General features: G+C 32.5%; 1 protein-coding gene across 1 annotated transcript in view; it reads left to right on the top strand.

The window, feature by feature from the left end:
• Window positions 1-16679: 16679 nt before the first annotated feature.
• Window positions 16680-24413, top strand: part of CDH19 (cadherin 19) — a gene marked incomplete at its 3' end in the record, with an annotated part of 59590 nt that continues 51856 nt past the window's right edge. Inside the window, exons 1-2 of the mRNA XM_079718276.1 lie at window positions 16680-16724; window positions 21467-21765. Of these exons, the coding sequence (XP_079574402.1) occupies window positions 21571-21765 (195 nt within the window). The 5' untranslated portion in view covers window positions 16680-16724; window positions 21467-21570. The remainder of the gene's footprint in view (window positions 16725-21466; window positions 21766-24413) is intronic.

The following is a 24413-nucleotide window of genomic DNA, read 5'->3' as shown; positions in this document are numbered from 1 at the left end:
ATATAGAACATGTATAGCTGATTCACTTTGTTATAAAGCAGAAACTAACACACCATTGTAAAGCAATTATACTCCAATAAAGATGTTAAAAAAAGTGCCTATTTATTATCATTTTGTTATTATTCCACAATTCACATATATTACTAGTATTTGTATACAGATTTATCTTCTATCTGATAATTTAGTAAGGAGAATCATTTGAAAGCAAACCACCTGTGTCTTCCACTCACTCTTGTCAACTCAAGCACATTTCTCACTCCTTAATCACCCTCTACAAAGTCCCCAAACATAGTAGTCAAGATTACAGGGACTGGTATTGTACTTCATAAGCTTGATTTCTGATTCTATCATTTACTCTCTGTACAATTTGAAGAAGTTACTTGACCTCTTTGGTCTATAGTCTGTTCAACCCTGACATGGGAAAACCATCTACCTACTGAGGCTGTTATGAGGATTAATTAAAATAATTGTATGGAAGGAACGTATAAGAGTAGTTGAGGTAAAATAAATATTAGTCTATATCTTCCATATCTATAGGCTTATATTATGTAGTATGTAAATATAGGGAAGTTTCAAGTGTTAGGCTTCCAGTAACTTAACCCAAGAGTTAATGGTTAGGCAAAGTCTCCTGCAAATAACAATTATAAATTCTAAAATTGGAATATACATAGAATATAAAACTATAATATATGTGTGTGTCCAATTTTGTTATTGTTTGTACATAAGCTACTTAAAGCATGTGAGTGTGTATGTGTTAAAAGTTTAAAATTCATTAAGACATTTGTTACAATGCAGAGCTCTTGAATAGACGCCATGATTCCTGTAGGGAAAGGCAGTAGTAGGAATTTTGATTTGTTTGTTTTTGTCTATTTCTAGCCCAGTGCATCACTCATAGTAACACTCAGTAAACATTCTGTGAAAGAATAAATGCTGTATATTCGCTTGCACTCCTAAATATAGACGGTGTGATAGACTGGAAACTGTGTCATTTCTGGCATCAATGACAGAAGCTTGAGATCTGGCTGCAAAACATTCTAACTGCATGACATTCTCTGAACTTTAGTTTCCTCACGCCTTATATGAGGATGAAAATAATAGCAACCAGCATATATTATGATGCCTGACAACTCCATATCACCCGAAAGAGTCACAGCATCCTTTATCCTACTGCTGCTGGAAGGGATGCCCTGGAGAATTACCATTTGTTGTGTACAACACCATCTACTTCCTTTGCCATAGAAACTGGACAAAGGTTGTGAATCCAAAAAGTAAGGGAGTATAGGATCATTGCTGATGTACATAGACTACTTTGTCTCCTTAGAGGTTTTTTTTTTAATTTAACTTTATTTATTTATTTTTATACAGCAGGTTCTTATTAGTTATCTATTTTATACATATTATTGTATATATGTCAATCCCAATCTCTCAATTTATCCCACCACAACCCCCCGCCACTTTCCCCCCTTGGCGTCCATACGTTTGTTGTCTACAGCTGTGTCTCTATTTCTGCCTTGCAAACCAGTTCATCTCTACCATTTTTCTAGATTCCACATATATGCGTTAATATATGATATTTGTTTTTCTCTTTCTGACTTATTTCACTCTGTATGACAGTCTCTAGGTCCATCCACGTCTCTACAAATGACCCAGTTTCATTCCTTTTTATGGCTGAGTAATATTCCATTATATATATGTACCACATCTTCTTTATCCTTTTGTCTGTCAATGAACGTTTAGGTTGCTTCCATGACCTGGCTATTGTCCCCTTAGAAGTTTCAACAGGAAGAAAATAGGCATTTACTAGTAGAAGTTGAAAATCTGTCACTAAGAATTTGTGTTGACAATCAGCCATAAATAAGATAAATTATAAATAAACAGAAACTCTGAGTGAAAGAAAGCCGTACACAGAGAGAGGAGATTAATAACGTAATTTGATATTAATTGGAAAAGGAACACAGAGAGAGAAAGTAGCCAAGTCATTTCTGGAGATAAATCTCTTTTCCTTACAACCAGATTTGCCTGATCAATTATTACCTGTGTCATAAGTTTGCTATAATCCAGAAAACAGATCTGATTTTTACAACACCTCTTAACATGTCTTACCCTTTTTTCCATCATGACCCCTGACATTGTAATCTCAACACATAAGCTAGATTGGTTCTTTAAAATGTAAATAAGATGACATCGTCTTTCATTTAAAATTGTCCAATGCTTCCCAACTCACTCCTTGTAAAAGCCAAATAACCTAAAGTTGTCAGCAAGACCTTATAAAATCTGCCCCCATGTGCACAAATCTCTCTCACACACACACACACATACACACATCATCATCATCAGCATCATCATCATCTTCTGCTTTCTACCTCTCTGCACTCCAGCCATGAAGGATGCCTTGATGTTCCTTGAGCATTTTTGGCTAATAGTTTTGTGTGAACTAAGCTGTGCTTCAGCTTGATAACTTCAGGGCTCACTCCCTCATCTTAGTCATGTATTTACCCACTATCTCTTCAGTTGGACCTTTTCTGAATCTTCTGTATAAAATTTTGTGTTTCCTACCCCATGACAATACTAACTACCCCCCTTACCTCCTCTATTTTTCTACTTAACACTTTTGTTTATCTAATATACTATATATTTTACTAATTTACCTTGTCTATTAACTATGTCCTAAACTAAGACATGAACTTCATCTAGATAGAGACTTTTTTCTGGAACATTCCTGAGTGTACCTCTGACACTAAGACAGGGGCCTGAGAAATGGTAGATGCTCAAAAATTTCTTGGGAAGGACAAAAAAGGAATCAATTAAGGAAGAAAGGACATTAGTTTAAGTGCTTATATGCTTATGTTTTATTGCTTTACAAGTGGTGGCTACTATAATACTACTAAATTAGACTGCCCATCATGTTTTTAAGAGAAGTGTTTCTTTTAAAAATTGTTTTCTTCAGTAAAGAAAGAGTGTGTTATAGTGAGTGTAATATAGGCTTTGGCATAAAAAATCCTCTGACTCTTCAAGACCTTGCTTTGCTATTTGTCTCACATTTACTCAAATGTAAAGGGGGCCAACAACTACTTGGCAGAAATACGGTGAGCATTAAATAGTTTCTATCATAGCACAGCCGTTCCATATGTACCATAAAATGAAATAACTGAGGCTTTCCATTTCTTCTGCAAAACAGAACACTCTGAACCTGCCGCAATACTCTCTGATATATGAGCACACGTTTTCTCCCAACCATGCAAATATATTCTTCCAAAAAGCCAGCTATGTTAGTTTGCAAAACTATTTATATGAGGCGTTCTAATTATTGAAAACATAGATTTATAAAATATAACAAGCAAAATATGTCTGAAAAGTAGAAGCCATTATTTTTCCATTAAATTTAAGATATATGTTCTAAAAATGCTCATTAAAAGCAAGGTGTTAAAAAGCTATTGAAGGGTATGAGTAAAAGCATTTTTAAAAATAGATATGAAAAAAATCATTGAAACCAAATAGGAAACATTTATATCCACACAAAAGCCTGTGCACGGATGTTTATGACAGCTTTATTCATAATTGCTAACACTTGGAAGCAATCAAGATGTCCTTCAGTAGGTGAAAGGATAAACTGTAGAATATTATTCAGGGATTAAACAAGTGAGTTATCAAGCCATGAAGAAAACATAGAGGAAAATTAAATCCCTATTGTAAGGAAAAGAAGCCAATCTGAAAAGGCTACATACTGTATGATACCAAATATATGACATTTTGTAAAACTTTAGGTAAAACTATAGAGACAATAAAAAGATCAGTAGTTGCCAGGGGTTAACAGGGAGGGTAGAATGAATAGGCAGAAGAATACAGAGGATTTTTAGGGCCATGAAATTACTCTGTATCTGTAACGGTGGATACATGTCCAAACATTTGTCCAGATTCATAGACTGTACAGCACCAATGGTAAATCTTAATGTAAACTATGGACTTTGGGTGATAATTATGTATCCCTGTAGGTTCATCAATTATAACAAATATTCCACTTTGATGGGGGATGTTGACAGTAGAAGAGGCTCTGCATGTGTGTGGCAGGGGGAATATGGGAGCCATGTGTACTTTCTACCATAATTCACTTATAACCTAAAACATCCCATAAAAATAATTTATTAAACTGTATGCCTTCACATGTTTCTTTAAATTCCTTCTTTATTCTTAAACAAACTGGAAAACATAGACATATGATGAATGTGTTTTATAGAAAAATATGCAGAGACTCATTCTGAGGATAATATCTCAAAGAAAATGCCTTGACACCCTAGGGCTAAATATATGTATAAAACTAACCTGAATGTATATATTTTAGGTAAATATAAACTATTTAAGCTATCTTTAAAAAAGCTAACATTTTATTCAACCATATTAATTCATTGACCCACCAACAGGAAAAATAATGTAGAACAAGATGATTGCTGCTGTGTAGATTTTTGTATATTTATGTGTGCTTATTTATCTATTGATCAAATGCATGTAATTTAATTTTTAAGTAAACTATGCTATAAATATGAACTAAAATTCACTACATCACATGAATATAAATCAGAAGTTGGTAAACTTTTCCTGTAAATGGCCAGGGTAAATATTTTATTTTATTTTTATATTTTTGAAATTTATTTATTTTTGGCTGCGTTGGGTCTTCATTGCTGCACACGGGCTTTCTCTAGTTGCACCGAGTGAGAGCTACTCTTCATTGTAGTGCGCAGGCTTCTCATTGTGGTGGCCTCTCATTGCGGAGCACGGGCTCTAGGTGCATGGGCTTCAGTAGTTGTGGCATGTAGGCTCAGTAGCTGTGGCCCACAAGCTTAGTTGCTCCGGCATGTGGGATCTTCCCAGACCAGGGATCGAACCCGTGTCTCCTGTATTGGCAGGCGGATTCCCAACCTCTGCGCCACCAGGGAAGTCCCAGGGTAAATAGTTTAGATTTTGTAGGTCAAGAGTCTCTGTTGCAACTACTCAACTCTGCCCTTAGAGTATGAAAACAGCCACAGACAATTCAGACAATATGTAAACAAATGAGAATGATTGTGTTTCAATAAAACATTTTTTTTTGTTTATAAAAACAGAGAGCTGGGTGTATTGGGCAATTGGCTTCTTAGTTTGCAGATCCTGATGTGGAGAAAGATTGTCCTTTAATTAATATTAAAACACTACTAATGGGCTTCCCTGGTGGTGCAGTGGTTGAGAGTCTGGCTGCCGATGCAGGGGACGCGGGTTCGTGCCCCGGTCCGGGAAGATCCCACATGCCGCGTGGTGGCTGGGCCCGTGAGCCATGGCCACTGAGCCTGTGCGTCCGGAGCCTGTGCTCCACAACGGGAGAGGCCACAACAGTGAGAGGTCCGCATACCACAAAACAGACAAACAAAACACTTAAACAGGATTTTTCTTTATATAGATATATGCAAAATATTTCATAAAATGCAGAAATGTCTTAGAGGTACAATTATATTTCAGGGAACTTAAACAATAGTCAGGACATCTCGTACAGTACAGCTCAGTCTGCAAACAGCCGTTATGTTCTAAAATTCTCTCATGATCATCTCTTGATTAAATAACACGTATTTCACATCTCATCACATGGTCAGTGGAGGTTAACATTCCTCTCTCTCAAAGTGATTTTATTGGATTTTCTTTTTTTTAAAATTTCATTTTGTTAAGCATCTTGTTTTATGCTTAAAAATGATGTGTGCTTTACATTTTCAAGAGATGGTTGGTCAGAGTCTTATTTGTGTTTATGTAACTATAACCTATAACATTTGGCTTTTGTCCTCTGCCTGCTGTTAGATCTAAACTTCATTAGCTGGTCCAGTCTGCAGCTAGTCAATGGATTTACATTCCTTAATTATCTTCTTTTAAAAAAGAAACTGATGGCTCATCAGCGCATTGATGAATTGTAATATTTTAATTTAAATCCTTATTTAGATGGACTCAATTCAATCCTGGCTTAAATGTTTCTAAAACTTCATGCTCTTTTCATCAGCCTGCTGGCAGATGACATTTGTAGAATTCCCCAAGATTGCATGTGAAAGCTGACAATTGTTTACTAGAATGTTACTCTGTAGTTATGAAACAGCGTCTGTGTTGCAGGAATTGTCCACCCTCCCTTACGTTTGTTCTATGGTGTGGAGACCTCCAATAACCCATAGTGTAATGGCTTTGGCTCTCCTATGGATAGTGCTGTACTTAATTCTGAGACTCTCCATTCTTATACAGTCATGTTCCATGCACTACTTCTTTTCCCTCCCACTCCTGAAAAAGACTTTTCTCCTGATATGAAGAAAATGCACTAGAAATAATCCCTAAGCTTATTTGATGACTAAGCTTATTTGAGTCCCATCAGTCCAGCCAAGTCTACATTCTTGGTTTTGGCATACGTGTAGAGACTTGCTGGATTCCCGCCTATCTCTTCCCCAGGGAGGACAAGCATTTTTTTAGTAATTTATAGTACTTTGTGCTAGATTAAAATCAAATCTAGTTGGTCACTTTACATAGGTGTTTTATGACAGATCTTCCCTTAAAGAAATCAAAAATTGCTGTTAATGGTATTCTACATAAAATATATAGTTTCAAACTGTACCTTCTTTAGAAAGTTTAATACTGTCTCAGTGGATTTTCTACAGTCCTGATTGTCCTTTTAGTGGTATTATAACAATCGTGTAGAAAATGCTGATCCACGCTTGTTCTCTTTTGCCTTAAGATAAGCCCTCAGGACGTCTTGCGAAAACAGGCTATCAGGTTGAAAAAGTGTAATTGCAGTTCAGAGTGGATCTGGATACTGTATCAAGGCAGGAAACAATACCCCATAAAATGTTAGATTCTTACCCAAACACTAGAACATGGATGAATCTAGAGGACATTATGCAAGTGAAATGAGGCATTCACAGAATGATATATTGCATGAGTCCACTTATATGAGGTGTCTTAATTTGTCAAACTCAGAAGCAGAGGGTAGAATGGCAGTTGATGGGGCCTGGGGGCAGGTGGAAATGGGGAGCCGTTGTTCAATGGGTATAAAGTTTCCGTTATACAAGATGAGAAAGTTCTAGAGATCTGCTGTACACTGTTATGCTGCTAGTTTACAAGACTGTACTATGCACTTTACAATTTGTCAAGAAGGTAACTCTCATGTTAAGTGTTCTTACCACAATTAAAATTTAAAAAATAGCTTGTGGGGAAAAACTTATTTAACTTATTCTTGTTTGGTTTTGCCGCATGGTACAGAGGTATCTAACATCTATTTATTTAGCAAATGGTAACAAATGAAATTTGGTTTTTATGAATTGAAAAATAGAGTAAGCATGAATCAGACGTCACGTAATCTATTTAGTTCTCATTAACGTTGGTTGTAATCTTTTTCCTACTTTCCTTCCACTGTTATAACATATACAGTGAACATGTATATACTCCTCATATTGCAGGACTCAAGTATATTTCTGAAATTTGAAGCTGTCTCCTCACAATAATTGCATATGTAAACCATAAAAATATTAAATTTTATATACATCAATCATAGTGTTAGACACTGTTCACAGTTTTTTAACCTCTCTCTGATTTGGTTAAAAGATGATTTTTAACTAAAAACAGCTTGAGTAAACAGTATGGAGTATAATATGTATTTCATAATAAATAACAATAACTATAACAAATTCTAATTATAAATTTAATACAATAACTGTATTTAGGTAATGCATAAACCAAGGAAAAGAAGAGGATTATAATTTAGATATTACCCTCTCTTTCTGTATTTTACTTTATTCCTGAATAGAAAGACTGAATTAAGGAGCAGTCAGAAGGCACAGACTCACAGTTAAAAAGCTTTTCTCTTTGTAGTAACTTCTGTGCCCGTTTTAAACTGATCATTTGTTTCATCAGCTAATCCCCAAGTAGAGGGCATGTCCTTTCCACTTGCAGAATTCTCTTACATAAGTTGAATTCCCTCCTTATCACCTCAAGCCAATAAGTACTTTATTTTCTTTTTGGTTGTTGTTAGGAAAAAGGGTGAAAAAAATCAGCTCATGCTACTTGCTGGAGCTGTCTGCATTTTAATCCCAGACTATGAACGGACATCAGAGTGCCCTTATGATATTTTGCACAAAGGCTCAGTGTTCATGGCTCTACTCAGAGAACCCAAAATAGCATTCAGTAAGCAGTGACATACTGAAGGTCTTGGTACTAAAAGCACAAGCGTCTGTAACTCAGAGCAATGCGGCACATATAAGGTTTGATGAGAAGTCTGTGAAACAAAATCGGGACAAACTCTCCTACTATTCCTCATGTGTTTCATGTGAATTTTGAATTTGTTTCTGCAGAGCTTATTGAACTTGAAGATACACAGGTAAGAATGTGATAATCAGGCATGTATTTATTATATAAGTTAACTCAATGAAAATAGGGCCAAAAAGTACTTGAAAAACTCTGCTAATTTGCACTTCATAAGGAAAAATTTCTAAAACTTTTAAAACTTGACATGTGCATTGAACATTCTCTAAAACAAAAATCAATTTGCCAGCTCTACAATTCAGATCGAGGAAAATAAAAGTTGCTTATATCTAGAAAATTTAAAATAAGTTTCTTGGGAGGAATGTAGCATTACTGCTTTTTTTTCTTTCTCCAGGATTTTGTTTCTTAAGTATTTTTTGTATTTATCTCTCTACTATCAGATGCTATGAGCAATAAAGTTATCAGCCTTAAAGATATGAGAAAAATATTTATTTATAGAGTAACTATTTTTAAAGTAATAAATTATTTATTTCTTAGTAAATGATATTCTGTATGGAGCTTTTCACATATCTCAATAAAACTATATGTTTCTTTGAAGGACAATCTGTTATTAAAGTTGACATATAATTATTTTATTTTCTTCCTCTCTGCCAGGTTTTTTTGCCTATCAAACTTTCTATTGACTTTCAATATTTCTTAGAGTGAAAAAGTTTAGATAATTGAGAATGTTACAAAAATACTACTAAAAAAAGTAAATTATTGAGCATATTATGAATACAAACACATATTAATTTGTAATATATTACATCTATTACATGAAATAAGAAGGCTAATTCATCAAATATGAAATACACAAAACTATAAATTAAGCAATGCAAACTGTGAAAGGCATTTATTATTGTTTCAATTCTAATTCATTATAAATAATTTTAATTGGGTTACCAATTTTAATAAAATATTTCAATGTAAATTTGCCAAAGGGATTTAGTAAATCAGTAACTAGCATATGAAATAACACCTGAAGAGGTTAACAACAAAGATACATAAATAGAATGGCAAACTTTTCTTTAGATTATATAAATTTATAGTCTAGCTCTATAAGTTTATTTTTTAATTAATATACCCACAGAGAAAATATTATTTATTTAAAATATTTGCAACTTTATATAGTTATAATATATAATATATAAAATTTTATATATTAATATATATTTATATTTTGGATGTATTTACAATATGGAGTAATGTAATAAAATAATATACATTTATATAATATTATTTCAAATTCTAAATACTTTAAATGTCTAAATATCACTAGCATGCAAATATATATACTAATAATTTTTAATTTGAAAATATTTAAATTTCAATATAATCTGAACATTTCTGTTTACCAAATTTTGTAACCAGTAAAAATATTTCCAAAAAAGAATAAATATTACAAAATTAGCAGTCTAGAATTATTTAATCTTTTAAAATAGCCAGTTTGTGAAATCTAGAAATCATTTGACCTCTTATTCTTTATATGTGTTTTCTACTTTACCAACAGTGTTTAGCAATGACTGAAATGAATCAGATTATTCTGTAAATTATATCTTCCTTCTACGTTTTCAATTTTGTTTGTTTGTTTGTTTGGCTGTACTGCATGGCGTGTAGGATCTTAGTTCCCCCACCAGGGATTGAACCCATATCCCCTGCAGTGGAAGCACAGAGCCTTAACCACTGGACCTCCAGGGAAGTACTATGGTTTCAATTTTAGTATTTCCTTTACTTGTGCCCTTTTATGCTTAAACCCACACACACGCTTTCACACAATTTGTAGAAGACTTAATGCATATATTACCTAAGTATATTTTTTATTTTATTTTGTTTCCCCCTTTGAAATATTTCTAAGGTACTTATCTCCAGGAAATTTAAAAAAATAATTCAATTAAATTATCATAAGTTGAAGATGTTTTAAAATGATGTGTACTAATTCCTCCCATGCATTCTTAAGAAACCTGACCCATCTTTCAGAAATTTGCCATAATGTAGTACACATAATTTGATAAATAATAATCAGTAACTAAATATAAATTGGTAGTAAATTTTTTGCCAGTCATGCTCTTAACATGTACCCTTTAAATATTATGTTATATTTAAAGTGTTATAGTATAGTATTTAACATGTTATTGAGTACTAATGCAATAGGAATAAATGTATTACACAGTTTAAAAGAACATATTGATCTTTTCATATACCTTTATTTAGATTGGGATTTATTGTTACTGACCTAATATGTGAGAACCATGCTGATGAATATGGGAAAATGGAACTTTTATATTTTGTTGTCATGATGACTTTCTTTAATAACCATGATCTTCGAATACCTGTACCTTTGCTTTGGCATAACAGATGAAGGATGAAACATAAACAAATATGGAACTTAATAAAGCATATGAATCCTTTCTTCCTTGCCGTGCTGGTGACAGCTCACAAATTTGAGAAATGAATGAGTTACTTTTTCCATAGTGACCAGAAACATGTTTGACCCTTTTTTTAAAGATCTATACCATTAGAGAGTTTTGTTGCCACCACTCAATTAAAAGAATTCAGCTAAAATGCTCTAAAACCCACCTTTTCACAATTTACAGCAAATCAATTTCTTTTTGAAATGTTGCATGCCCTCTTGAATATTCTGATATGATTCAGTAAGACAACTCTTGTCTCACATTAAAAATGCCTCTAGAATTAGTAAAGTAGAAATGTTTTTGTCAGAAATTTGTCGCATTAATTAGTACTCAATAAAAGACATTCAGAATCAACAAAAAATGTCTTAAAGCAAAAATAATTTTTCAGGGACTCTGCTTTGGCATATGAAGTCAAGTTTGAAATGTTATTATAGAACAGTGACTTATCAACATACAAGATCAGTACATTTACATTTTATCTGTTCCTTCCTTCTAAGAACTTACATGATAAATTAATTTTGTAAATTAGCAGGGTAATATATTAAAGTGGGAGTAATTTTGGCATATTAGTTATGGCTAAAAATAACCGAGGTAATTTTCTCTAAGTGCAAAATTTAGAAATGTTCCTGTGGAAATGAGAAAATTATACATAAATCATGGGAACGGAAAACGCCACCATTTTTCTGCCTTTAAGTTGGATTAAAGCTAAATTGTGTTCGAGAGTTTTCCATCTATTTTATTTTTAAAAATCTCAAGTGGAGTATCTATGACCTCCTTTTATAAAAAAATTTATTTTATTGAAGTACTGTACAGCAAAGTGATTCACTCTTTTTCATATTATTTTCCTTTATGGTTTATCACAGGATATTGAATATAGTTTTCTGTGCTATACAGTACTACCTTGTTGTTTAGCCATTCTCTATATAATAGTTTGCATCTGCTAATCCCAAATTCCCAATCCATCCCTCCCCCACCAATCCTCCCCCTTGGCAACAAGTCTGCTCTCTGTATCTTTGAGTCTGTTTCTGTTTTGTAGATAAGTTCATTTGTGTCATATTTTAGATGCCACATTTAAGTGATATCATATGGTATTTGTATGACCTCTTTGATAAAGAGATAATACCACCAAATTCAGACACAGATATAAACTATAACTAGAACACTAAAAAAGATAAAAAGAAAAAGATAGGGATGAATCTTCTGTTTGAAATTTTAATGGTATTTTTGTCATTAAGCAAATACTTCTTGACAGTTCTTGGAGTTGCTCTTGAATTACTGAAGCAAAATATAACTCTTTCCCCAAAGTGTTAGATGAAAAATAAAAGGGCCACGCTGTAATTTTTTAATTGGATGTAAATCCCCTTCTTCTAATTTGGACTTTTGTCTTGGGGCTTCTTAAAACATTGGTTTCTCTTTGGTTATTTTCTGTCCTTAACCAATGTCTACTGACTATGCCAATTCTATAGGCATATCAGAATTTGACTCCAAATTTATTGGTTAATAATAAATAAGCATATGTGTTTCTATACATGCATACACATATATACATATACACACATATGTGTGTCTATATATTTATCTATGGTCAAATTTCAAATTTACATATATATTCATTTAATAATTTTAAGCCCACACAAATTATTTGTTAAAATACTGTGCCATGTTAGAGTGTAGATTTAATAAAGTCACTTATAAGAAGTTTAAACTGTTTTTTTAAATTAAAGTATAATTTCTGTGCAATATTACATAAGTTACAGGTGTACAATATAGCGATTCACAACTTTTAAAGGTTATACTCCATTTATAGTATTATAAAATATTGGCTATATTCCCCATGTTGTACAGTATATCCTTAGAGCTTATTTTATGCCTAATAGTTTGTACCTTTTAATCTCCTGCCCTTATATTTTCCCTCCCCCCTTCCCTCTCCCCAGTGGTAACTACTGGTTTGTTCTCTATATCTGTGAGTCTGCTTCTTTTTTGTTAACTTCACTAGTTGTGTATATTTTTTAGATTTCACATAGAAGTGATATCATACAGTAATTGTCTTTGTCTGCCTGACTTATTTCACTTAGCATAATGTCCTCCAAGTCCATCCATGTTGCTGCAAATTTAAATTATTTTATAGGTATGAAACAGTCCTGTCATTGTGTGTGTATATATGTGTGCATATATGTATATTACATATATACATAGGAATTTTTTAAACCAACGTTTAAAACACACAGTTCTTAACTCATAAGAATAATTTTCATGAGGTATGTGACACTGTATTATAATGATACCACTAAGCTTTTGTTTTGTAGGGAAAAAAGGACAAGCAATACATGTTTAAGGCTATATGTATATGAGTTAAATATTACAAATCTTAGTAAGATATTAATTAGCTCCTTTCTACATATTACAAAACAAAATAATTATAAGGGTTTCCAGATTTAAAAAAAATTATATAAGGAATTATTTCATGTAAGAACATCATCCCTTTCCACAGAATATATGAACTCTCTCTACCCATTGACAAGTTGGAGTGTCTCATAGTCCACATAACTTAAATTTTTAGGAAAAACAGAGACACTTATTCCTTCAATAATTCAGTCATTCAGCTTCTACATTAATATTATACTGAATGAGGGACTTCCCTGGCAGTCCAGTAGTTAAGACTTTGCCTTCCAATGCAGGGGCTGTGGGTTCAATGCCTGTTTGGGGAGCTAAGATCCCACATATCTTGCAGCCAAAAAACCAAAACAGAAGCAATATTGTAACAAATTCAATAAAGACTTTAAAAATGGCCCACATAAAAAAATCTTTAAAAAAAAAAGTTATACTGAATGCTTCTACATTAAGCACTAAAAGAATGCATCTTTATCTTCCCTGGTATCAATTACAAAGGAATAAAAAATTTAAATACGATATCCTACCTTACTTTTTAAATCAATTTTGTGTCTCAAATGAACTATATTCATGATGATTTTCCTTCCTTAAGTCTATGTATTTTTAACCCATCCCATCTCTTGGAGGTACATTTACTGTTTTATATATTTAAAAACATCTATTACTTATCTTGAAAGAATGTTTGTTTAAACATATTTTGTACTAAAATAGTGATATATTCTCACTTCCTTTAAAAACATGTCCTTTGAAATGGACATTCCATATTAGGACCCAAAATTTCTTATAATTTTAATCCAACTTTTGGTGAGTAAATATTGTAAGAGCAAACTCTTTATAAACTTTTTTTTTCAGTTTTGAAGTTGATTTGAGTAAGTGTTATCTTAACACATGGAATATTCTGAGAAATCATTTGAAGTTCCTGAATTTATTTTTTAACTCTAATGTCATAGCGAAGCATAAATAGTGGTAATTACATTATTATTATTTACTTATATATTATCATTCTTAATAATAAACAGAATTTATTGAGTGGTTACTTTGGTGCTTGGTTTATTTTTTTTCTTTGCAGCATCTTTGCTTATTATTGCTCATTTAACTCTCCTACAAATGGGCTCTCAAACACTGTAATTTCTATCTTAAAAAATTCTTCATACGTGGCTAGGCCAGCTGTGGAATGTAAATTCAAAACTTTTCAAAATGTATTTAGCACAAATTTGTATTCAAAATGTAACAAATGTGCTCTTCTCTAATTGACCAGTTATGTGAACTGTGTTTAAATATATTGTTAAAATTCAGAAAGGATATTAAAAGTATAGTAAATGAAAAAAAATTCTTCATTAACTCGAAGCCCCCTAGGGCAGAGACATATCTCTGCTTTCCCTCTATTTGCAACAACTCTGAGAGACACATCTACTCTTGGGACTCAATTTTTGACCTTTAGTCACTCTTCAATCCACTCTTTTCTAAGTGTTGAGAATCACTTGTAAAACTTCTCTTGAGCTATTCATCAAGATGCACCAGTTTTTGTTTTTAATTAATGAGTGGTGTAAGAAACAAAATCTGGACACTTAGGGTGCATATTAGTGCTGGTAATAGGTAAATTTTTGCTGATATTGTTATGGTCTCTTTTAGTGGCACTTTAGGAAAGATATCTATTTTTCATGCTCATTTGTGAATACTGATTTTTCTAATTAAATACAACTCACTATTAAACTCTACTTTCCTGATAGCATATAGTTTTTCTACTACAAAACTATACACTGTCATTGTCATAATTCTGTCCAACCTCTTTAAATATTTGACTGAGTGTAGATGTCAAAAATTACTCAACTATCTTCAACAATTAGGTTTCCAATTTCTTCACACAATAAACAAATGCATTGCACCAGAATTTTCTAAATGTCAGTTTATTTCTGTAGGATAGAGTTTCAGACCTGAGTTTAGTAGATTAAATGGTCTGAAATCTTTAACACTCCTGAAAGATATTTTCTAATTTCAAAATATCATTCCAATTTATTTTGCTGGTATGAGAAGCAACTAATAACAAGAAATTATGGATTAGGAAGTTAGAGGTTGTAGGAGATTAGTGCATATCTTTGAAAGACTTAAGAGGTAGATTTGACTATAGATGAAGCCTGAATGTATATGAGAGGTAAAGTGAAGAAAACATTAAAGGGGAATTTTTATTCAACTGAGAGTTTCTGAGTGGACCCTGGTTTCATTCAGTGAAAGAAACAACATAGTGATGATGTGGAATGGGGGATAAAAGATAATTATTTCTGTGTGAGACATGGACATTGAAATACCTCTTGGAAAATAGGTTTGTAGATCAGGGAAGTGATATATATGGACTATTGAGATTGCTTTGTGATGCTTCAGGATATAAATATTAATTGAAGCTGTAAAACCAGGAGATAAACATGAATCGAATGAACAAAAAATTCCTTAAGAATCGAACTCCATAATTTAAGAAATAGGACAGTAAAATGAAACAGAGATTCCTCAGAAAAAAGAGAACCACAAACGTGTATGGTGTATTGCAAACCAAAAAAGGGAGATTTTTGAAAATGATGTGTGGTTATGGTGCAGGCAACAATGTGCCATGCCACTGTGAAGTTAATTTTAAAAAAATAAATAAAAGTATTTATTAAATTTATAGAAACAAATAAAGGGGATCCCTTTTGACCTCAATGGATTGGTTGCATTGTACAGTAGTAAGGGTGGAAAAAGCCAGACTGCATTTTTCTGTAGACTGAATGAGAGACCGTGAAGACAGTAAATGGACATTTATCCTGTAATAGTATTTCCCCTCCATTTAATTTGAGATTTATTTGTGGATGCTGTGCCTTTTGAATTAACCTTCTAATTTCCTGATCTTTTCTATCCAAGTTTCTAGATCTATGCATTGTTATTCTACTTCCTAAGAGATTTTCTCAAATTTATCTTTTAAAAAACCAGTCATGAAATTGGACTTCACTAGATTTTTTTTTGGCAATGACTCAGGTGGTTGATTTAGATACCCCAACTATCATTACAGCTTTGTACTTGAGGATATATGTTTCTTTATTAAAGAAAGTTGATAGGCAAGTAGATAGATTTCAGTTTACAAGTTCATGGAATCAACTTTTCTAAATCTATATTTAGATGTGACAATGACACTACAAGGTGATGGTTTTAGCCTTCTGATTCTATCTCTGAAGTGTCTTAGGTCTTGTCACTATTTATAGTACGTTTCTACTTCAAAACCTGACTTTTCACATAATAGAAACTGCATACATTAGCTTTGGGTGTATAAACCTGAAATCATTTGTATACAGTCTGCAGCAAATATTTCCTATTTTTTGTTGCCCTGTCTTGAAAGGAGTTCTTTCCTCTATGATTTAAACAACATTAATGTTGACAGTTACTCCTTTGATTTTTTATTCCTGTGGTAATAGGGACTTACTAGTGATTCTCTTATGCACCCTAAGGATGAATTAATTAGAGGGTTACAAAGAAATCTGTGTTTATAAACATTTAAATAAATGCCATGTTTATGGCATAATAATAACTACTTTTATTGCACATTTAATATGTTCCAGGTGCAGTTCCAGTTCTTTTTAAATGACTTATCACAACATACATAGAAGTCAGGTATGTTATCTCATTTTGCAATTGGAGTAACTCAATCTGAGAGTGTTTAAGCACCCTGATTAGTACCATGCAACTCTTGTATCTATATATGTACAAATCTTTACATTTTATACAGATTTCCTTAATGGTTAGCATTAATTTAATATTAAATGAAGACTTAAATAAGTAATATAATTAAGAAAAACAACCAGATGGATACTATATGGTTTATTTGATTTAATTCTTTACTTCATGTCATACCTTTATCTACTGCATATATATATATATATATATATATATATATATTTTTTTTTTTTTTTTTTTTTTTTTTTTTTTGCGGTACGCAGGCCTCTCACTGCTGTGGCCTCTCCCGTTGCGGAGCACAGGCTCCGGACGCACAGGCTCAGCGGCCATGGCTTACGGGCCTAGCCGCTCCACGGCATGTGGGATCTTCCCGAACCGGGGCACGAACCCGTGTCCCCTGCATCGGCAGGTGGACTCTCAACCACTGTGCCACCATGGAAGCCCTTTATCTACTATTATGTATTCTCAACCTTTATTATTTATAATAACCATCCATTCTAGATATAATTTGGCAACCAGAAAGTTACTACTACATGATCAGGGCTTTACGGTAAAAGTCAGTCTGAGAACCAGAGCAGATTATTCTCTTGAAGAGAAGGGAAGCAGGATAAAGTGGGGGATGTGGATTTGGAACATCCAACATGGCCATGTGGTGCTCCTCTACCTTGCAGAACAGTCTCCAAATAGGTGTTTATGTAACATAGGGCATACACAATACCATCAACTGAGCTGTGGGAAAATGTAAGAAATTCTATTTGTATTGATGTTTTATCTCATTCTTTTGCATTTCAATTTTCAACGTGATTTATAAAATATCTATATAGTGGTGAAAGTTGTAGAAGTAAATGATTAGTATATAAATATACAACAAATATTGGAGCCCACCTTCAGCATTTTTTTCTGATAGGAGTATAAAATATGAAAGTTCAGAAACCACTGCTCTAAAAATAAACCTTGGCCAATATCTGCACACATATTTCATTTCCAAAATAGCATCCATATTCCAGAATCCTGCAACCACATTGGTTAAATGTACCCACTCAGAAAGAAATAAGCTCTCTCTAGATTTAACTCCAATCCCACCAATGATTACATGGCTAAGCAAAGCTAGTTAACCTACATATGTTCATTGTCTGCATTTATAAAATAGCAACATTAAAAGAAAATATACCATAGAATTGTTATAAGACAAATTAACTAAAAAATGACATACTCTTTGTATAGTTATAATCATGGAGTAAGCACTCAATACTTGTTAGACAAGATGATGATGATGATGATGATGATGATGATGATGATGATGGTAGTGTCCTCAGACTATTTGCCTTAGAATTACCTATAGTGCTTGTTAAAAATACTTAACTGGTGAATCAGAAACTATGGAGTGGAAAATCTACATTTTATCCAGAGTAGACTAAGATGTGTAAATCATTTCCCACAAATAGAGGGATGGAACTAACCAAGGTATAGTTTACTTTATACATTTAAGGATCAAGGAATTCTCTTCATGCATAGTAAAAATTTTAAAGTAGAAAAAATGTAATCAGCTCCAACGTAAAATAATAACAGTATTGTCACGTGTTCAGAGTTTAAACTAATAATTATTACTACTATTGTCAAAAAAGTGTTTTTGCTGAAATGCTTTTAATATTTCACCCAGTTCCTCTGAATCTGATACTATATGATTCTGTGATAATACTTTATGAATTTTAAAATTTTTCATTGATTCTATACACACACATACACACACAGACACACACACACAAGCAAAATACAGGGTATATGACTTTAAACTTTTTTTTTCATTCACTATGATTTGGGCTTTTAAAAAAGTCATGTTTATATTATGATTTTTTCAATTACAGAATCATATTTTCCACACCATTTAGAAGTGGTGCTTACGAAGTATTGCTTTTGATGGTAGAATAAATTTATAGATATTGTAGTTGTAAAGAAGATGTACTGAACACAATTGATAATTGGAGAAAGGAACATTTTTTGGATATATTTGACTAGGCTTTATTCAGCTACTAATACAACATGAGCAAAAATTGTCAAATAGAGTACAACTGTCTTTATTTATAATACTATAATAAAAGTGGCTAAAAAGATTTTCAACAAGTGAAAACCAAAATAATATCTTTATAATGGAAATTGAGGACAAAATATATAACTGTAACAAATTTTTTGGAGAGTAGAATATATTGTTCGTAAGAAGAAAAATATTTTTTTCCTTTGTCTTGTCTTTATAGCGATATATATGTTCAATTCGACAGATATTATTTATGTGATGAAAATAATTAACTGATTATATTTTATAATCATGCAAAACAACGTTTTAGGTGAAAAATGCCTAAAACAATAACTTTACATCATTCTAAGATTGTGGAATTTTTGACTCAAAATATATGTTAACTGATGGTTTTGTAAAACTGCTATGATTTATTTCATGGTTCATGAAATCTTCAAAAGTGTACCTTATTCATCAATTGTTTAAAATGTTTACTTTTCTAAATTTGTCTTTTAGTTTTTCTTAACATTGAAAATCATTTTTTGTTAGTTATATACTATCTGAAAGCTGTGAATTCATTAGGATTAGATAATAAAGGAAACCTGGAATATATGTTATATTTTCTAATCAATATTTCAGTGGTTTATCTGCATGAATTACACTTTAGTTTTCACCCTGTATAAATTCCATACACACATACACACACGCAGACACGCAGACACACACACACACACACACACACATAGAGCTGGAGCCTGGAAATAAACACAATGTTCTATTTGTTTAGATACCATTTGTGTGTGTGTGTGCGTAATGCAACTTTGATTAGTTCTAGTCATAAAAATGAAAAATCAATTAAATCCAATGAATTGTAAGAAGAGTGTTGGGCCTCCCTGGTGGCACAATTGTTGAGAGTCCGCCTGCCGATGCAGGGGTAAGGATTCGTGCCCCGGTCTGGGAAGATCCCACATGTCGCAGAGCGGCTGGGCCCGTGAGCCATGGCCGCTGAGCCTGCACGTCCGGAGCCTGTGCTCCACAACGGGAGAGGCCACAACAGTGAGAGGCCCGCGTACCGCAAAAAAAAAAAAATGATAACGACATTTGAAATTTGTTTTAATATCAGGAAGTGGATATGTATATAGATTAAACAATATGACCGTGTTTTGATAATTTTGAACCTAAGTAATGGTATATAGGTGTTCATTATACTCTGTTTAGATGTATGAAGATACCATAATATAAAGTTAACATAGATGTTATTTACCCAACATTTTAAGCATAATTCATATCACTGTTAGTGATAGCTTTACAAAGGTATACAAAATATATTCTCATAAAGAAAACTGTACTTGTTCCAAATGTTTTCATTATTCACTAACTATCAAAATATATGTTTTAGCTATTTCTAAGTAACAGACATAAGAATTTCAAATATTTAACATAAGGGTGAAATTCATCTTTAATTTTCACCTCAGCTGAATTTCTTCATGACTTTCATTAAGTAAACTTATAACAAAGAATACATCTGCTTGAAGGAATTACAGAGGGACCACAGGATCCCCGTTTATGACAATGTGTTCTTTCTTAATTAAGTGTTTTTAATAACTCTTCCTAACAAGAGCCAAAGACCTAAGAAAACCTGTCAGGGACTATCAAAAATATGTGGAGAAAATTCAAAACAAGATCATATGAAAAACTCCTAACAGAAAGAGATTCTATGATTTTTCTGCTGATTATGGCTTGTAGACTAGACAAAATTATTTTTCTTCATTAATCCCAAACAAACAAATCCAATCTGGTTATACAGAGGCACTATATAGATGTGGAAATTGCAAAGTTATTCAGTTTTATATAAGGGTGAGAATTACCAGTCATATCATGGAGAGCTGTTATGATCAGTATCAGGTAAATGGAAAATTTTAAATGGAAAAGTCAGTAGCTTGAGTTTTTTGTCTCAGTATTTACATACTAAAAGATACCTTTCATCTCCATTTTACGTATTATAAACATTCAGTCATTTTACCCAAGCACTGTAATTTTTCATTTATTTTTTAAAAATGGTTTTATTTCTTTGTTAAGCTGAAAAACATTTCTTTCATATCTTTTGCAATATAAAAATATCTTAACAGGATTTCTATTCACATGATGTTTTATAACATCAGTATAAATCAGTGTAAATGTTTAAATCCCCCAGGTTTTAAGTTGAATTGTCATTTTGTCTATTTAATTAGCTATGTAAAATACCATAATGTGGGAAACTGGATGAAAAAACGTATCTATTGAAAAAGAGGAAAAATGTCACATTTTCCCCTGGCTTGGTGGTTGATTTAATTGGATAGTTTGAATTTTACTGAGATAGAAAGGAAGAAGTAAGCAGGTTAAATTTTTTTAAATATCTCAGTGTCAGTTATCAATCAAGGAGATTGCTAGAGCAACTTTTCAACCTTCAGGCAAATTTATGACTACAATGACTGAGCAGAAATTTGTAATTGTACCATTCAAATTATTGCTGAGTTACAAAACATAATTAAGTAGCTGAACTGGAAGATGAGTGTATATTTCTGTTCCATTTTTACAGATACAAAAGTTGTATCCTGTCTTTAACAATTATGCGAGAAAATGTTATTTTTTAAATGTTGAGAATTTTGTTTTGTTTTTTGTTCTCTAGGAATATGAAAGATACCTAAGAGTTAAAAATATCACAAGGGAACATAAGATTTTTGTTTGCAACATACTGTTCCTCTGAAGAGTACCAGTGGAATAAAGATCAGAATGAATTGCTGCTTATTGCTGCCTTTTATGTTGGGAATTCCTCTCCTATTGCCTTGCCTTATAGCAACAGAAAACTCTAAAACAGAGCAAGTTAAGCACCCAGAGGGATCTCATTTGAGAGTGAGGCGGGGCTGGATGTGGAACCAGTTTTTTGTACCAGAAGAAATGAATAAGACTAGACATCACATTGGCCAGGTACTGATTTTCTGAAAGTGCTACAGGAAATAACCTTGTAAATCTGATCGAAAGAGTAGAGGAGGCTTTGGTATTTGATGAATTCTCCGTTTTTCTTAGTGGAACCATTAGAAAGCTTCAAACACCAGCATAATTGATTGTTATATTTGCAAGCACCTAAAAGTCGCAAAAACTTGAAAAAGAGGGAAAGCTCTGATTTTTAAATTTCACTTTAACCTCATACAAATTACAGCATTTATCAACATCTGGAAATGTGATGGTGTTATTTTTGGTTATGGATCAAAGCCACCACACAGAGAACAGTAATGTTTACCAACGGTATTTAGCCTGATTTTCCATTATGCTAAGTAGGTGTTGATTTACCCCTCATTAATTTTTAATGAAGCAGATTAATACCAAATCCTTTTACATTTATGTAGCTTCAAGAGCCTACACACTTCATTTGATTAGTGAAGTTGAAGTAAAACAAATAATTATTTCATTTTCTTATAAGAATACATTTTAAGAAAATTTCCTTTATGAGACAAAACATTTCCTATTTATGTTTTTGGGTTTTATTATTTGATTTTCTTCAAACAGAGATAGTTATAATATCATGTCCTTCTCTGTAAGGCTCTTTCTCTGGATGAATGAACTGAAATAAGTTTAACCACTAATTAACTGACACTAAAATTTAATTGGGCCCAAAGCGTGAAACACTCAAAATTTATTAACTCTCTTTTTCTAGCCCTTTTAGGGGAGCTGCAGTGTTAGTGTGTTGTCTGGATTCCATATGAGTTCATCTGTCCCATCAGCCAAATATATGAGTACATTCAACCAAAGGCCTAGATTAGGGTTTTAGGCAAACAGATTTCAATCGTGTGTGTGTGTGTGTGCGCGCACACGTGTACGTATGCGCCCACCCGCACGCATGCCTGCCTGCTATAAGTAATATTTCCCATCCCTTTTTATTTTCTAAGATGACTCCAGGTAAAGCACAGGCAGAACAGTGTGAGGTCCGTTGTTAAGTGTCTGCTAGTTACCTGAGTCTCTAGCCATATTTACAGAGGACTCCACAGATCCCCATGGGCTCTCCCAACACTGAATAAGGAGACATGCTACTATTGACAGGCGAATGTTAGCGGTAAGGCTCTACAGGGAAGTGCATCAGTGCAGTCAGAACAGGGACTAGTCACTGAATAACTCACATTTTCTGTTTTTTGTTTTTCTGCTCCCCACACATATCTCCCATTTCCTCCTTTCATATAGCGGTTGGTTTTGCTTCTTTTTCATTTAGTAAAAATATTTATGAAAATATTCTAACAGATATCTTTTCCTCTAAACAACCTCATTAAGCTTAAACCATACACAGGTAACTGGTTTAAAAGAGAGTAATAATGAATACTTACATGCTTGTAATAACAGAGCTGGTAAAAATAAAATGTAGATGATGTGTCCAAAATAACTTACTTTTTGATCTGTTTGTTAAAACAGATTAAATTTGGAACACACAATTAGGTAAAAATTTAGTCATATTGATTTGCCAAATTGATAGTAACAATGTAATTGAAAAATATTTTTGAATGGAAATACAGAAAATTTTATAACACTAGAATCCACGAAATTGAAAAGTGTTTAAAATGCATTTTGTGACAACAAGAGGAAGATGTTCAATTTTTTAAAAATTAAATATGGGTCCTTAAAGAGATGAAGCTCACTGATCTATGAAAATTAACATGAATATACTTGAAATACATTTATTCATGACTGAATTTGACTTGTCTTCATTCTAACATTCAAATTTTCAAACTATATTGAAATAATATTTGGAAACCAGGGACTAAGCATTGCTTTCATTTGGTATACTTATTGGAGAATACATTTGTTTTCCACAATTTCTTATCACTGGGTCATGGGGATTTCACTTTTACGAGTAATGAAGGACTTTCAAATTTTAAAGGCTGTAACTCTTATTATCTTTTTATTGTCTCCAATTTGGTTCTTTCGTTGTAGAGCAGTGATGTTCACACACTATTAAAATTATTAAAATTTGTTGTTTTAGATATTCTCCACAATCACATAGAAAACATTATTAATTAGTCCAGAATAATATATTGTACTTCGAGCTATCAGAAAAATTATGAAATTAAGGTTGTATTTTTTGGCTAACTTTGTAATTTTTCAGAGAAGCTCTTACTTTGAAGATGGGTATATTCATAAATGGTGAATCAAGAGAACCATGGATTCACAATAATTAAGAGATTATTCTCTAATCCTTCCTTTCTTTATGTAAAAATATGTTAGATATGAAAAATCATACAATGTTACCTATATCATAACATCTTTTTTATATATAAAATTCAAAATCCCATTCACACTATGAATAATGACAAATTTACTTTGCTCTTAAATAAATAAAATAGTGAGGACAAAAGAAGTACATTTGAGAAATGAGTGACCTATGTTGGAAAGGAAGAGTTAGAGCTAATTTGGCTAAAACTCAAGGACTAAAAGATCATATTAGCTACCGGTTTGCAGGGGAGGATCTGAGATCAAACAGGCCTTTTGGTGTAAATCATAATTCTACCCCAAAACCATGTGACGCTGTGAAAGTTTTTAAAATTTTCAGTCTCACTTTCCTTCTCTATTGAAAGAATTTATTATATCAA

The sequence above is a fragment of the Hyperoodon ampullatus genome (genome assembly GCF_949752795.1).
Source record: "Hyperoodon ampullatus genome assembly, chromosome: 13".
Taxonomy (NCBI): Eukaryota; Metazoa; Chordata; class Mammalia; order Artiodactyla; family Ziphiidae; genus Hyperoodon; species Hyperoodon ampullatus.
Note: the sequence above shows the minus strand (reverse complement) of the source record. Positions and strands in the feature narration are given on the sequence as shown.